The sequence below is a fragment of the Sprattus sprattus genome (assembly GCF_963457725.1).
Source record: "Sprattus sprattus genome assembly, chromosome: 15".
In the NCBI taxonomy this organism is placed as follows: domain Eukaryota; kingdom Metazoa; phylum Chordata; class Actinopteri; order Clupeiformes; family Clupeidae; genus Sprattus; species Sprattus sprattus.
In genome coordinates, this window is record NC_137913.1 from 31,470,991 (window position 1) to 31,488,490 (window position 17,500).

The window sequence follows — 17,500 nt, forward strand, 5'->3', positions numbered from 1 at the left end:
TTCCATCATGAACTTCAGCCAGGACCCAGACGTTCACTACAAGTACATCCAGGCGGCATGTAAGACCGGCCAGATCCAAGAGGTGGAGCGCGTCTGCAGAGAGAGCAACTGCTACGACCCGGAGCGGGTGAAGAACTTCCTCAAGGTGAGAGAGTGATGGAGGTGGGAGGACACGCAGAAGAAAAGGACAGGAAGCAGAAGACAAGTCAGAGGGAAAGGGAGAGGAACCCAGATAATGAATTAGCACCTCTATCTCTGCTTCCCCTCTTCCTCCTGTGTGTGTGTGTGTGTGTGTGTGTGTGTGTGTGTGTGTGTGTCTGTGTGTGTATATTTCTGCTCCATTCACAGGAAGCTAAGCTAACGGATCAGCTGCCTCTTATCGTAGTGTGTGATCGCTTTGACTTTGTCCATGACCTGGTCCTGTACCTCTACCACAACAGCCTGCAGAAGTACATTGAGATCTACGTGCAGAAGGTAAAGGCTCAGCTGATGTCATCAACCTGAGCCACACAAACAACTGAAACATTTGACAACAGTATGTGTAATGTATGCATAAACCTTTGAAATATGGATAGAGTGTGTGTGTTTGCATATTTGTTTGTGTGTGTGTATAACCTAATTTTGTGTGTGTATAACCTTATTCTGTGTGTGTGGGTGTGTATAACCTAATTGTGTGTGCGTGTGCGTGTGCGTGTGCGTGTGCGTGTGCGTGTGCATGTGCGTGTGTGTGTGCGTGTGTGTGTGTGTGTGTGTGTGTGTGCAGGTAAACCCCAGCAGGCTGCCTGTAGTGTTGGGTGGTCTGCTGGACGTGGACTGCTCTGAGGATGTGATGAAGAACCTGCTCATGGCCGTCAAGGGCCCCTTCAGCACGGACGACCTGGTGGCCGAGGTGGAGAAAAGGAACAGGTCCTTTAATATACCTCCCATATTACACTCCTACAAGACATTATTACAGAGTCCTTAGAACACCTTATTTACTGTTTTACATCTCCTCTAGTCATAAATGAACACTATCCCATCCCAAACAACTCCTGGCACTTCACTGCGAAGTCCATTATATGCTTGTATGCACTGCCTGACCTCTCATTGAAAACTTAGTTAGTTTCTTTACGTACTTACCTGATAGCGAAGCTAGTTCTTTTTAATGTGTGTAAATGATTACTGATTGTGCTGTAGTTCTTATTAGTTCGTTATTAGTTGTCTCTTGTTAATATTCAGGTCACAATCAACACTGAACCACTGCATTGACTGAACCCAGTACCGGTTCTTCCAACACGCACACTACGCACGTTGCGTAGGGCCCCGCAAATGTATTATTTATAATAAAGGCCCCGTGGGGAAAGAAAAAAAATGTGACAACGTAACTGTCCGTCGCGGACGTCAGATAGCTACCCATGCGCATCATTAGTGTAGAAAGATGAAGCGGAGCTATCCATAGACATGTATAGGGAGCTATCCCTCGGGGAATGAAAAAAGGAAGGGGAAGGAACTTGAAAATGAACTGCGGGAGCAGCAGTCAGGTAAAGCCTTTAACTCTCCTCTCCTGGTGGGAGAGAGGGAGGGACAGTCCGTGTTAGACCTACATCAACAGGGCGGTGAGCCCTTGGGGAATCCGTGTATCATTCGTTCATTTGTTTTTCCGATTTAGACGAGAATTGAAAAAATGAAAACAACGTTTGATTTCTCGTTTTTCCCTTTTCAAAACCAAAACCAGAAATCGGATTACGGTTCGTTTTCTCGTTTTTTCCATTCTGCACCCCCAAACGGAAAATGGAAAATGAAACATTCGAATAACAAATCCTGGCCGTATTGGTTGTCATATTTCAAAATATTTCTAAGTCCAAACTGGTTAACCATGGGAACAGGTGTCCGAGAATAGTACACCATCAGCGGACTGGCCCTGAGCAGCTACACCCCTGGTTCCATCCTCCACAGGCACCAGGATGTGAACATAATGTGTCCGAGGACAGTGCACCTTTAGCGGACTCGCTACGAGGTGTGTGATCCTTGTTATCATCATCCAGAGGTACCAGGATGTGAACATAATGTGACCGAGGACAGTGCACCATCAACGAACTCTCTACGAGCTTATAGGCCCTTGTTTTCATCCTCCACAGGCACCGGGATGTCAAAAATATGTGACCGAGGACAGTGCACCATAAACGGACTCTCTACGAGCTTCTAGGCCCTTGTTTTCAACCTCTACAGGCACCGGGATGTCAAAAATATGTGACCGAGAAAGATGCACCATCAACGGACTCTCTACGAGCTTCTAGGCCCACCCAGGTCGGACGACCGATTTGCACGTCAGGACCGCTACGGGCCTCCAGCAGAGTTTCCTCTGGCTTCGCCCTGCCCAGGCATAGTTCACCATCTTTCGGGTCCTATCGCGCTCGCTCTTGCTCCACCTCCCCGACAGAGCGGGCGAGACGGGCCGGTGGTGCGCCCTGCGCCGGGGCGCGGGGATCCCACAAAAAAAGCAGCGTGGATTTTCCATTTTCCGTTTGGGGGTGCAGAATGGAAAAAACGAGAAAACGAACCGTAATCCGATTTCTGGTTTTGGTTTTGAAAAGGGAAAAACGAGAAATCAAACGGTGTTTTCATTTTTTCAATTCTCGTCTAAATCGGAAAAACAAATGAACGAATGATACACGGATTTTGGGGATCCCCGGTCTCTGTGTGCGTCTTGCTAGCTTCTATAATTTTAGTTGTAGCCTTGTATAGTTACAACTGCACTTAACAAAATGGAAACTTTGGAAAGTAATGGATACATATTGACTAAGATTGAAGTTTGTTTGCTTGGATAGCCCACAGGCAAATATAGACGCAGATACGATTTATACTTGGTGAATAAATAAAACTCGTGAAATATTATGACAATGGTGCTAAATAATAAACACTTATTAATAGAGTGAGATCATACCGAGAAATATCAAACTGTTGCTTGAAGTATTGGTTTGATGTTTCGAGGTTAGTACGTTGTTTATTATGGCATTTTACTCTCCTTTCATTTTATAAAGACACGGTCATTGTCAATCGAAAACATGTCGTTTTGTTAAGCTCAAGTCTTCTCACGACTCAATTTGTTTGCCTAGCAACCACTTCAACAGAAAACGGACAATATGGATCTGCTAAATAAAATGGTTTTAATTCCAAGTGATTCAGAGTTTGTAGTCTTTCTATAACAAATAGTTGCTTCTTCTGAGAACCTTGGCATATTTTCACTGGACCATTGAAGATTTGAAAGTTAGAACCAATGTGTGTGTTTTCATGTTAGCATGGGAGCTGGTAAATTAACTGTTGATTGTAAATAGGCTGCCTTTTAAAGATTTTTAGGGCCTGATTTACTAACAGGATTGCGCCCATTTTCTGGCGTAAAATAGCGGTCGTAACGAAAAACGGTATTTACTAAGCTGGCGCAGCGCATATTAACGCTTTGAGGGTGTGTACCTGCAAACAGGTGGGATGGTTCGGAAACGTGGGTGGTAACGTAGGCGTGTAGCGCTATTTAATGGGAGGAGTGCGCCTAATGATGAACTGCGTGGTATTTACTAAACTGCCCGGCGAGCGCACATCTCTGATTTGCAGGCTAATTCTCCGCCTCATAAAAGCACGTCTTAACCAAGCGCATTTCCACTGAGTCTGAAAACGTTGATATGGCAGCAGCAAGGCAAAGACATAGACAGAGACAGCGAGCAGAAATATTTGTTTCAACTCGTATAATTCATATATTCATATATATGAAATTAAACTTTCCGAACGTAATTGGAGAAATTGATCGCACCCACATGCAAACAGTCCCACCTTCAATCCGCGAACACGTTTACCGAAACAGAAAGCACACATATTCAATGAATGTCCAGGTCATATGTGATGCCAACATGACCATTACTTACGTGGAAGTGGTCTGTCCATGACAGTTTTATCTTTCGGAATAGTGCCATTTATCCATGATTGAGCAACGGTGATTTTGGAGAGGCCTGTCTACTTGGTAAATGTATTTGTTTCAGTGGGGATATATTGTAGTGAACCCATGTCCCTTGTAGAACGTATTAATCTCGCCATGTACACATATATATTGTTATAATAGACAGTTTATGCATTAATGCCACCAATAGCATATTATTTATAATCGTGTTCTTTTAAACATCTCGCTGTAGATGATGGCGGGCAAAACAACAATATAACCCATTGAATCAGGTTCAGTGATTGAGCGAACGTGAACCAATATATCTATCTGCTATCTATTCGCTATCTATTCGCTGAACCTTAGTTTTTTCTTCCTCGAATCTCCATGGTGGCAGTAACTTGCTGGCAAGTTCTCCAGTCTTTTAACGGTGCGCTAAATAATGATTGCCCAGCGCGTATCTGGCTTGATAAATATCACGGAAAATGCGGGGAATCACCGTGCGTTAATGTGCGCCTGGCAAAGATGCGTTCGCAAATCAATCTTAGTAAATCAGGCTCTTTAAAGGGCGGAGTAAGCACAGTTTGCCCAGCGCAGATCTGGCTTGATAAATACCAAGTAAAATGCACAAAAACACCGTGCGTTAATTTGCGAACGCAGATTAAGAAGCGCTCGCATATTAGTAAATCAGGCCCTAAGGTCTTTGTGTTTTTTCTCTCAGTGTTCACATTTTTCTGCTGATTTGGTCTGTATTTATTCTGAGTTGGACCAACAGGACGGCGATATGCAATATATTTAAAGGGGGGATGAGTGGAAGCACTGGGTGTCAGGTGCGACGGTTGAACATTTTGGGGGTTCAGTTAGGAGGGCCCCTTGGCAGAATTTTGCCTAGGGCCCCATGGAGGTCTGAACCGGCTCTGACTGAACCCCCTAATAACCTTTCCCTAACGAATTACCTTCCAGACTGAAGCTCCTCCTCCCTTGGCTGGAGTCCCGCCTTTCAGAGGGCTGCGAGGAGCCGGCTACCCACAATGCCGTGGCCAAGATTTACATCGACAGCAACAACGACCCGGAGCGCTTCCTGCGTGAGAACCTGTTCTATGAGAGTGCAGTGGTGGGCCGCTACTGTGAGAGGAGGGATCCACACCTGGCCTTCGTGGCCTACGAAAGGGGACAGTGTGACCAGGAGCTCATCAAGGTGACTGGCACCAACTCCTCCAGAACCTGGCAGCTTCTTTCCTTCTTTCCTTTTTTTGAAGGAAAATGATTTTTCAACCTGGGCCCTATATTAAGAAACAAGCGGTTTACTTCCCTTGTATGTCGCTCTGGATAAAAACGTCTGCTAAATGACTAAATGTAAATGTAATGTACTTTGACGTGCATGCTAGCTCCATAGGATTCCATCCAAGTTTTGAGGTTGTCAGATTTTGTGTTCCAACTCAATATTGGACCGATTTGGATCATTTTTGTACCCAGTAAAAATCTTGCCCCAAAAAGATCTTAAAATAGAGTTGAAAAATCACAATGTTTTCCTTTAAAGTCATTAATTCTGTCTTCATGTGCTCCTTAAAGTAGTTAATTCTACCTTAAAGTGCCCTTTGACTGGCTTTGATCTGACATTTATTTTAATATACATACTTGAAGCACACAGAATTTAATTCTTCCATGAATGGTGACCCATACTGATCTAAGACCTGACCTCTAAACTGATGTTACCTTTATCCCCAGCTCAATACTGATCTTAGATCTGACCTTTTAACTCATGTTACCTTCATCCCCATCTCAAGACTGATCTAAGACCTGACCTCTAAATCCATGCGTCATGTCCTTAACCACAACCTTACTACAAATAGCCTTGTGAACGCCTTTTCTAACCAGGCTATTGGTAGTAAGGTTGTGGTTAAGGACATGACGCATTGACACACAATGAAGCGCATTGTGTTGCCTCTTGGTATGAAAGGCGCTATAAAGATAAAGTTTGATTTGTATTGATTTATGACTGTCAGGTTTAGGATCCAGAAAGGTCTTAAGAAAAGAATGCCTTTTTAATATTAATGACAAATTTGCATCCAGTTAGTGACATTGAATGTGTTTATCATTCTCTGCTATAGTTACTCTCTCATCTGATTCCACCTTACACCGCCTCACAGTTTACCCAATATTTACCTGTTCCAGATGTGCAACGAGAACTCGCTCTTCAAGAGTGAATCTCGTTACCTGGTGCGGCGGAAGGATGCAGAGCTGTGGGCTGGTGTGCTGGAGGAAGACAACCCTTTCAGGCGTCAGCTGATCGACCAGGTGAGGAGGCCAGAGAGAGGAGGGGGCGACACTGGGACACCAAAGGCCTGAGATGATCCGCTCCGTCACACATATTAGGTTTTACAAGCAAAGGGCTGAGATTATGTTCAGTCACCCAAATTATGTTTGACAAACAAAGGGCTGAGATTACCCATTCTGTCACACAAATTATGTTTTACAACAAAAGGGGTAGATTATTTGTTCCGTCACACAAATTGTGTTTTACAAACAAAGCCTGAGGTTATTTATTCCGTCACACAGATGATGTTTCATAAACAAACAATGATCAGCAGGCCGCGCATTTACTTCTGTGATTTTAATTCCACCCCCACGTGTTATTCCAAAACAGATTTACTCACCGGGATCGTTAGTTAGATCCCTGCTAGGCATTTCAGGACCCTGTCAATCCCCTTGCCAAGTAATGTTTACTCTCACTGGCATAAAGTAATCATTGAGATAATAATAATAATACATTTTATTTGTATTGCACTTTACATTATACAAATCTCAAAGTGCTACATATACATATAAAACAACAATGAAAATGAATTAGCAGAAAGCTTTTGAAAAAAGATACGTTTTTAGGCCTTTTTTAAAAACGTCAGTAGACTGTGGGGCCCTGAGATGGTCAGGGAGGGCAAGCCACAGCCTTGGGGCAGCAGAGGAGAAACCCCGTTTACCCATGGTGCAGAGCTTGGTTCTGGTGGCTTGAATGGGTGTTTGCGGATGCAGAACGGAGGGAGAGTGAGGGGGTCTGGGGGGAGAGGAGTCCCCTGAGGTAGGGGGCAGCATGTCCGTAAAGGCATTTGTGGGTGAGGAGGGAGTCCTTGAACTCTATTCTGAGTGGGACCAGGAGCTTTCAGGGTGGAGGTGATGTGGTCGTGTTTACGCACCCTCAACAGGATCCTGGCAGCGCTGTTCTGGATATATTGCAGTCTCTGTATGCTCTTGCCAGGGATCCCAATGAGGAGTGCGTTACAGTAGTCCAGTCTGGAGGAGACAAAGGCGTGGACAAGCTTCTCTGCATCTGCCAGGGTGAGTGATGGACGGAGTTTGGCAATGTTCCTGAGGTGATGGAATGAAACCTTGCAGAGGTGTTTGATGTGGGTGTCATAGGTCAATTCAGAATCCATTTTAACACCCAGGTTGGTAACTGATTTGGAAAGAGAAATGTTTTGGCCAGAGAAGGTAATGTTAGTGATGGTGGAAGAGCGGAGCTGATGTGGTGTGCCGACTAGTATAGCTTCCGTTTTTGAACTGTTCAGCTGTAGGAAGTTTACCTTCATCCACGCCTCAATCTCCTCCAAGCAGGTGGTCAGAGTGGATGTTGGCAGAGGTGCAGCAGAAGTGGGTGTTGTCCTTATGTAGAGCTGTGTGTTATCAGCATAGCAATGGTAGGAAATCCCATACTTGCTGATGACATTGACCAGGGGGAGCAGGTAGAGGGAGAAGAGGGTGGGGCCCAGCACAGAGCCTTGAGGGACGCCGCAGGTGACGTTGTGGGTGTAAGATTTTGCACTGCCCAAGGCGACGTGCTCAGTTCTGTCGGTTAGGTAAGAGGTGAACCGGTTTAGTACATTGTCTGAGAGCCCAATGGTGTATTGCAGGTGGTGGAAGAGGATGCTGTGATCCACTGTGTCAAAAGCCGCTGTTAGGTCCAGGAGGATGAGGAGATATGGGGAGCCAGTGTCTACTGCCATCAGGAGGTTATTGGTGACCCTGACCAAGGCTGTCTCTGTACTATGGCCAGTACGAAAACCTGACTGCAACTTCTCAAAAAGGTTATTTAGTTTGAGGTGATCTTGGAGTTGTGCTGCAACTGTTTTTTCCAGAACCTTTGACAGGAAAGGAAGATTGGAGATGGGCCTGTAGTTGGAGAGGACTTCTGGATCCAGAGAGGGTTTTTTTCAACAGTGGTCTGATGACAGCAGTTTTTAACGAGTTTGGGATATGGCCGGCCAGGAGGGAGAGGTTAATGATCCTGGTGATGAGTGGAGAGATGGAAGAGATGTTGGTTTTCAGCAGGGTTGAAGGGAAAGGGTCCAAGGCACAGGTGGACAGCTTCATTTTTCTGATGAACTTGTGATAGATGAACTTGTGAAACAGATCCCGGTAGCACCAGTCTATTAGAGCAAAATTCAGCACAGCACAGTTATATTGGAGCACAGGTCAGCACAGCACAGTTATATTGGAGCACAGGTCAGCACAGCACAGTTATATTGGAGCACAGGTCAGCACAGCACAGGTCAGCACAGCACAGTTATATTTGAGCACAGGTCAGCACAGCACAGGTCAGCACAGCACAGTTATATTGGAGCACAGGTCAGCACAGCACAGGTCAGCACAGCACAGTTATATTTGAGCACAGGTCAGCACAGCACAGGTCAGCACAGCACAGTTATATTGGAGCAGAGGTCAGCACAGCACAGGTCAGCACAGCACAGTTATATTTGAGCACAGGTCAGCACAGCACTGATCTATTGAAGCATTACCCAGCACAGTTCTGCTGTATGACAGCATTGCTCTGATTTGAACACATTTTCAGCAAAGGTCAGCAGAGAACTGTTACATTACTATTCCCTTGGTACCTGTAATGAGATTACATTATTCCATTGCTAGCATGAATTAATTGTTGTCATATGATTACACACACACACACACACACACACACACACACACACACACACACACACACACACACACACACACACACACACACACACACACACACACACACACACACACACACACACACACACACACACACACACACACACACACACACACACACACACACACACACACACACACACACACACACACACACACACACACACACACACAGGTGGTACAGACAGCCCTTCCTGAGACACAGGACCCAGAGGAGGTGTCTGTGTCGGTGAAGGCCTTCATGACAGCCGACCTGCCCAATGAGCTCATCGAGCTGCTGGAGAAGATTGTCCTGGACAACTCAGTCTTCAGCGAACACAGGTTGGACACACACACACACACACACACACACACACACACACACACACACACACACACACACACACACACACACACACACACACACACTCCTTCATTCATAGCATTTAAGTAGAGTAAAGATGAAAGCTAAATCATTTTTAGGCATCACAAACTGCCCTAGGACTATCCTTCTTACAGTAATGGAAACATGATCTTTATGGCTTGTTTATAATTTTATAAACCTTCAGAAATCTGCAAAACCTGTTGATCCTGACAGCCATTAAGGCTGACCAAACACGTGTCATGGAGTATATCAACCGCCTCGACAACTACGATGCTCCTGACATTGCCAACATTGCCATCAACAACCAGCTCTTCGAGGAAGCTTTCGCCATCTTCAAGAAGTTTGATGTCAATACTTCAGCGATACAGGTATGAGGTCACCTCAACCATACCATACTAACGATCATTTTACCACTTAACTCTACTGACTCCAAGCCTTTTTTTAGGTAGTCTGAAATGCCTTGATGTATATGTATATTTCCCCTAAGTAAAAACATTGAGGCCAAAGTGGCATTTATGATTATATTCTAGAAGACCTCAGCAATAATAACATGAGACTAAAAAAAAAAAATCTAATCTAAACATACCCTTACAAAAACTCCATATCCCTGGGTAGAATAAGATTGGTGGATTCAAATAAAGAATTGAAATGTGTGTGTGTGTGTGCGTGTGTGCATGTGTGTGTGTTTAGGTTCTGATAGAGCACATTGGTAACCTGGACCGGGCGTATGAGTTTGCGGAGCAGTGTGGGGAGGCCGGGGTGTGGAGTCAGTTGGCGTGTGCCCAGCTGCAGAGGGAGCTCGTGAGGGATGCCATAGACTCCTACATCAGAGCCGAGGAGCCCAGCGCATACATTGAGGTGGTCACCGCCGCCAGCCGAAAAAGTAATAAACACCATCTCATGTGGCACTATTACAAGTCACGTTAACCCCTTCACCACTAACACTATCACAACTAGCACTATTATTACTAGCACTTCTAACACTATCATAACTAATAGTATTAATACTACCACTAACACCATCACAACTAACACTATTAATACTAGCACTTCTAACACTATCACAACTACTACTATTAATACTAGCACTTCTAACACTATCACAACTACTACTATTAATACTAGCACTTCTAACACTATCACAACAAGCACTATTATTTCTAGCACTTCTAACTGATAGGTGAAAATTCACCCTAGTTATCTCAGGACACCGGAGCTGCATGAAAGTATATTCATTAGACAAACAACAACAACAATTGCAATCGGGCTCCCCTCCCAGCACAAGGCTGAAAGTGAAGGCCCTGATAAACCCATTGGACAAGGTTTAAATAGTCAGAAGTTTAGCTTTCAGCAGGGATGGTGGATTTCTCCCATCCGAGGCGCCCTGTCTTGCAAGGATGCTCCTTCCAATGCCAGCACCAGCCACTCATCAGATGTTACACCAGTAGTAACAACACTATTACTAGCCTACTAACTCTATCATAACTAGCACTATTCATCTCGCTTTCACCACCCTCTTTCTCTCTCTCCCTCTCTCTCCCTCTCTCTCTCTCTCTCTCTCTCTCTCTCTCTCTCTGTAGATAACTGGGAGGAACTGGTGAAGTATCTTCAGATGGCGAAGATGAAGTCTCGGGAGTCTTACGTTGAGACTGAGCTCATCTTTGCCCTGGCTAAGACCAGCCGTCTGGCTGAACTAGAGGAGCTCATCAACGGCCCTACCAATGCCAACATACAGCAGGTAATAACACACGTACAGTGTTGGGCAAGTTACTTCAAAACTGGAATGCATTATTTATTACTTGTTACTGTCATTTTAAAGTAATTCGTTACATTACAATATTACTGTTTTTAAAATGTAAGGCATTACACTACTATTGTATTACTTGTAAGTTACTCGCACCAAAATCACTGGAAGTATGGATTTGGCAATCTTACTGTAATGAAGCTCAAGACGCTCAATTAGTGAATCACACATCCAGTGGAAGGTGATGTGGTATCTGTACTTATGGTAAACAGTAGAACATAATAGCCACAGTGATGGCTCATGGCACAATACAAAGAACAATCATCGCAAGAACAGACAAAAGGTCAAAGTCTGGCAAATTGTGATAGAAATACTGTAACTTTAGGCCTATTCATATTAACAATAATTGGACTGTATTGTAATGTCTAAAAATATGACAGGATACAAAATTAGCATTTCTATGCCTTTATTATTTCCAACTTCACAGCATTAAGCATAGTTTATGCGTCATAAAAAATAAAAAAATGTTTGCAACTGGATTAGTGTATCGGCTGTACACCTATGGTGGGGAGGCAGTACACATAGCACCAGGGCATCCAAGTCCTTTGTGAAGGTTTTTCGGCTTTGAAGTACATGCTGAAAATATAAGAAAATAGACAGATTTCAAATTCAAGAGTCTAAGATATAAACAACAATGTTCATGTTCAGCACGCCCTTACAAAAATGCTCCGCATTATATTTCAAATTTATAAAACGCATACATGTATAGGCCCTAGGCTAGATCTAAAAAATAAAATAAAAATCCATATGGGACAGAAACAGGCAGTGCATCACACATTTTCAATATTAACCTTCAAATTCAAGTTCATCTTATGGTTTATTGTATTAAACATACTTCTTGTAGACTACGTTTCATCTTAATACATTGACGTGGTTCACAATGACGTTATGTATATGTTCTGATCTAGAACTATGTAGGTTAAACCAGATACATAGAAGGATTCTAGAAAGATAGAAATATTCTATGTCTCTGGGCTAAACTAGTGTTTAATGATTTGTAGGTAAAGTGCACTTTTTTTTCTGCACAGAAAGACGCTTTATCCTACATGTACACTGTATGGTAAAAGAGCTAAGTTAGTAACGTTACCTAGTATTTTCAGCTAACAACCTAGCGGGTTATTCAGTGAAGAGGTGGGCTTTTAGGCGTATTTTTGATATGAAACAAAATCCCTGTGATCAGTTAGATATGTAGCGGAACTAGAGACTGTCAATACATTTGTTTGCTTTGATAAGAGTCTTAAGTCAAACGATACAGCCACAGTGGTGGGTGAAGTAACATCACAAAGCCTAGCCTAGGAGGGAGAACCTTGGTGCTAAATTAGGCTAACGTTAATTCTCTGAACTTGTCTGATCATGTTGATGGATGGCCACATATTGAATCGTTTGTGATTCATTTTTAAGCTATATTCTGAGAATGGAAAAGTACATTTTCATTCATGTCTGTTCGAACCAATGCATTTGTGGCTCCAAACCACATTTTATTTAATTGTGACATGGCTTCAGAAGGAAAGTTACCTTAGCCCAGTAAGAAAAAAACATGTTGACGCAGTGGTAGTGTGGGTAATCTGGGTATCATATCTGCAAGGATACCATATCTGAACGTTTTAGCCTTACCTTAGTGGCCACAGGGATCTTGCTGCCAATTTTTCGGAAAGCTGGCGATTCCACCGTTGAAAGCGGCATCGATTAGCCTAAAGGAAAAGGAAGTGAAACATTTTGCGCCGACGTTTCACCTCTGCTGATCTCGCGGTGATTTTGGCGAATTTGGATGAAGGGAAATAAAACACTTCATTCCAGGTTAAAAATGCATTGTAACGCGCGTTACTGACATCTGTACCGAGGTTAATATTACCAATTTTTTTTCTGTAATGCCTTACATTACCGCGTTACCGCAAAAAGCAATGCATTACAGTAATTCGTTACTTTTGTAACGCGTTACTCCCAACACTGCACACGTATAACGTGCTTAACACACATAGAACCACACACTGTAGGTAATAACATATTAATAACATTTTCATCCATTGTAGGCATTAATACGTTTAATATATTTTCATATAACACATCTATTAACTTACCTATGGTATTGTCCACATAAAGCAAGTGATAGCACATCTTTTACACAATTGAAAAGACATAACTGTCCTTAAACAAGCCCATGTTTAAAGATATGGTATGTAACACATGTCCAAAGCCGTGCATTGTTTACTTATAGCATATGTAATAAAGTTGTGTAATCCTTTAAGCTTGTCATCTGTTGCTACCCTCCTCCCATTTTTTCCTCAGTTAAACCTCCTGATAAACCCAATTTAATCTCCCTGATAAAAACTCTCTCTCTGGCTTGTTCCCTCAACCTCTCTGTGTCTCTCTCGTTGTCTCTCACCCTCTCGCTGTCTCTCTCTCTCTCTCTGTCTGTCTGTCTGTCTTGTTCCCTCACCCTTTCTGTCTCTGTCCCTCACTGTCTCTTTCTCTCTGTCTATCCCTCGCCCTCTCTGTCTCTCTCTGTCTCTCACTGTCTCTGTCTCTCTCTCTCTCTCACTGTCTCTCTCTCTCTGTCTCTGTCTGTCTTTCCCTTACCCTCTCTCTCTCTCTTTGTGTCTCTGTGTGTCAAATTCAAATTCAAATTCAAATGAGCTTTATTGGCATGACAAATATAGTTTGCATTGCCAAAGCATAGCACAGACATAAATCTACACATATCAACAGACAAAAGTGTGTGTGTGTGTGTGTGTGTGTGCGTGTGTGTGACCGTGTGTGTGTGTGATTGTGTGTGTGTGTGTGTGTGTGACTGTGGGGGTGTGTGTGTGCTTGTGTGTGTGTGTGTGTGTGTGTGTGTGTGTGTGTAGAGCTTCACAGACCACAATCACCGTCCCTTGCCCTATGGCATTCACAGACAAATTTGGCAGCAAGACCCGCTGTCTGTCCCTGCTGTCCAAGCAAGACTGACATCTTTTCCCGTTCCTCTAGATTTTGGAAGCCTGGGATTAGGCTCGTAAACCTGTCAAAGTATGACTTCCTTATATTATTGAATTTCTCACAGTGAAGAAGAAAGTGCACCTCTGTCTCGACCTCACCTGTTACGCAGTGACCACATATTCGTTGCTCTCTTGGCAGCCAGGATTTTCTTTGTCTGCCTTTTTCTATGGCAAGATAGTGGTCACTTAGTCTGTATTTGGTCAGGATCTGTCTCTGCTTTATATCTCTAACAGTAAAGAGATATTCTTCCAATTGGTATTCTGATTTTATGGACCGGTAACATTCTAATTTGCTTTGTTTTTTTGTCTCCTTTTGCCAATGTTCAAGATATTTTTCTTTAGATTCTTGAATGATCGTATTGGTGTTCAGTTTGAAAGCAGCGCTTGTCTGAGAGAAGTTATTAATGGCTGTTAGGGGGAGATTAGTTAGTCTCAGTACAAGCTGACTTAGAGGACTCTTTTCAGGGTTCAGATCTTGAGTTTTTACTGCATTAAAGTGCAGTGTGTCAGTGGGACTTGTTTGTAAATGTATCCAGAATTTGAGGGCTCTTTTTTGCATGTTGATGGCCAATGGGAATCTGCCTAGTTCTGCTCTGCATGCATTTGTTGGTGTTTTCTTTTGGATTTTTAAGATCAATCGGCAGAACTCTGCATGTAAGCTTTCTATAGGATGTTTGTCCCATCTAGTGTAGCTATGCTCACTGAGTGGACCCCATACCTCACTTCCATACAGCGCAATGGGCTGGATTACACAATCAAAGATTTTGCACCAAACTTGAATTGGTATGTTTATGTTCCAGAAGTTTCTTTTTATTGCATATAGTGCTCTGCGAGCCTTTTCTTTTAGTGCATTCACTGCCATGCTGAAACTCCCTGATGCAGTTATAATCAAGCCAAGGTAAGTGTACTGCATCGTGTGATCTAGGGCGGTGCTGCCTAGATTAAAATGGTATCTGTGTTCCTGACATCTGGGCTTCTTTTGGAATACCATAATGTTTGTCTTTTTTAGGTTTACTGTCAGGGCCCATTGCTGACAGTATTTCTCTAGCAGGTCTAGGTGCTGTTGTAGTCCCTGTGCAGTGGGAGACATCAGCACCAGGTCATCTGCATAGAGGAGGAATTTAATTTCTTTGTCTTTTAGGGTAAGGCCAGGAGCTGTAGACTGTTCCAACTGTACCGCTAACTCATTGATGTAAATATTGAACAGAGTTGGACTGAGGCTACAGCCCTGCCTCACCCCTCTTTTTTGGGTGAAGTATTCTGTAATTTTGTCACCAATTTTCACAGCATTTCTGTTTTCAGAGTACATTTCCTTAACTAGTTGGTAAACTTTACCCCCTACACCGCTTTGTAGAAGTTTATAAAATAGTCCTTCATGCCAGATTGAATCAAATGCTTTTTTGAAATCAACAAAACAAGCAAATATTTTTCCTTTTTGTGTTTGGTTTACATGTTTAGTTACTAGGGTGTGTAGAGTGTAAATGTGGTCCGTAGTGCGGTAACTTGGAAGAAATCCAATTTGACCTTTGCTGAGGACATTGTGCTCCTTAAGGAATGCTGCTATTCGTTCATTGATGATGCTGCTAAACACCTTCCCCAGACTACTGTTCACACAGATGCCTCTGAAATTATTGGGGTCTAGTTTATCTCCACTTTTATAGATGGGTGTAATATACCCTTGGCTCCAGATGTCAGGAAAACAGCCAGAGGTTAAGATGAGATTGAACAGTTTGAGGATAGCCCTTTGCAGTTCAGGGGTGCTGTTTTTAATCATTTCTCCTCTGATGTGATCAGGGCCGCAGGATTTTTTCGTTTTGAGTTTTTTAATTTTAGATTCAAGTTCAAATTGTGTAATTTGGAAGTCAAGGGCGTGTGTCTCTCTCTCTTTCCCTCACCCTCTCTGTGTGTCTCTCTCTGTCTCTCTCTCTCTCTCTCTCTGTCTCTCTCCCTCTGTAGGTTGGAGATCGTTGTTATGAGGATGGCATGTACAAGGCTGCTAAGCTGCTGTATAATAACGTCTCTAACTTTGCACGCCTGGCCTCCACGCTGGTCCGACTGGAAGAGTACCAGGCTGCAGTGGACAGCAGTCGCAAGGCCAACTCTACTCGCACATGGAAGGAGGTGGGGGACACCTCAGCAATGTCACACACCATTGAACAGAGCCTTTACAGCCATAACATATGATTGGACAAAGTCCCAGTGTTCTGCTCTGTGATTTGTTCCCATACTAAAATGGAATAGTGACCATGTGGTTTGTGTGTGTGTGCGTGTGTGTGCCTGCGTTTGTGTGTGAATGTGTGTGTGTGTGTGTGTGTTTGTGTGTGTGTGTGTGTGTGTGTGTGTGTGTGTGTGTGTGTGTGTGTGTGTACCTGCATGTGTGTGTGTGTGTGTGTGTGTGTGTGTGTGTGTGTGTGCCTGCCTGCGTGTGTGTGTGTTAGGTGTGTTTTGCATGCGTAGATGGCGAGGAGTTCCGACTGGCTCAGATCTGTGGCCTCCATATTGTCATCCACGCTGATGAGCTGGAGGAGCTCATTAACTACTACCAGGTAGTGTGTCTCTTTCTCACTTTTATTTATTATTAATTTACTCTTCTTTATCTATTGACTCTCTCTGCTTCTATTTTACACATGTGTTCATACTGTATCACTGGATGCCTGTGTGTGTGTGTGTGTGTGTGTGAGTGTGTGAGTGTGTATGTGTGTGTGTGAGTGTGTGAGTGTGTGTGTGTTTGTGTGTATGCCTGTGTGTGTGAGTGTGTGTGTGTGTGTGTGTGTGTGTGTGTGTGTGTGTGTGTGTGTGTGTGTGTGTGTGTGTGTGTGTGTGTGTGTGTGTGTGTTATATATGTGTGTGTGTGTGTGTGTGTGTGTGTGTGTGTGTGTGTGTGTGTGTGTGTGTTTGCCTGTGTTATCAGGACCAGGGGTTCTTTGAGGAGCTGATTGTGGTGCTGGAGGCAGCTCTGGGTTTGGAGCGCGCTCACATGGGCATGTTCACGGAGCTGGCCATCCTCTACTCCAAGTACAAGCCGCTGAAGATGAGGGAGCACCTGGAGCTCTTCTGGTCACGGGTCAACATCCCCAAGGTGAGTCAGCGCGTTCCTCTTGAACATGCCCCAAACTACTGAGGCACTGGGGAGGTTTTGGTCTAAAACAAACACAGCACACTTCATTTGCAAACACCTGCAGACACCAACAACACCAACACAGCTGGTGGATGTCAGTGAATTTCAATGGATTTTGGTGATTAAGACATTTGGCGACATCTTGGTGTAAAATGTCCTATTACAATATCATGTTTTGTGACTACATGGGTGGGTAGTGTGTTTGCCGTCCATTTATTGATTTTTGCTGCCAAGAATGAAAACCACAAAAACAGCAAAAAAAGCTCTCCTTCTCAGCAAAAACTGATTTTTTTTTCCAGGATGAACATGCCAAAGCTGAGATAGACTGAGTTATAGCTGGCCTAATGAGTGTGCCCAAGTTGAG

At 43.6% G+C, this 17,500-nt stretch overlaps 1 protein-coding gene across 2 annotated transcripts in view; it reads left to right on the top strand.

Annotated features, from left to right (window-relative positions):
* Window positions 1–17,500, top strand: part of cltcl1 (clathrin, heavy chain-like 1) — a 69,658-nt gene that overhangs the window by 35,134 nt on the left and 17,024 nt on the right. For both annotated transcript variants that reach the window (XM_080852863.1, XM_080852864.1), the window contains exons 14-25: window positions 1–145; window positions 349–474; window positions 764–906; window positions 4,871–5,105; window positions 6,083–6,205; window positions 9,051–9,196; window positions 9,424–9,607; window positions 9,930–10,122; window positions 10,820–10,977; window positions 15,975–16,139; window positions 16,457–16,564; window positions 16,930–17,097. The exon at window positions 1–145 is cut by the window's left edge and continues 19 nt beyond it. In XM_080852863.1, the coding sequence (XP_080708989.1) occupies window positions 1–145; window positions 349–474; window positions 764–906; window positions 4,871–5,105; window positions 6,083–6,205; window positions 9,051–9,196; window positions 9,424–9,607; window positions 9,930–10,122; window positions 10,820–10,977; window positions 15,975–16,139; window positions 16,457–16,564; window positions 16,930–17,097 (1,894 nt within the window). The remainder of the gene's footprint in view (window positions 146–348; window positions 475–763; window positions 907–4,870; window positions 5,106–6,082; window positions 6,206–9,050; window positions 9,197–9,423; window positions 9,608–9,929; window positions 10,123–10,819; window positions 10,978–15,974; window positions 16,140–16,456; window positions 16,565–16,929; window positions 17,098–17,500) is intronic.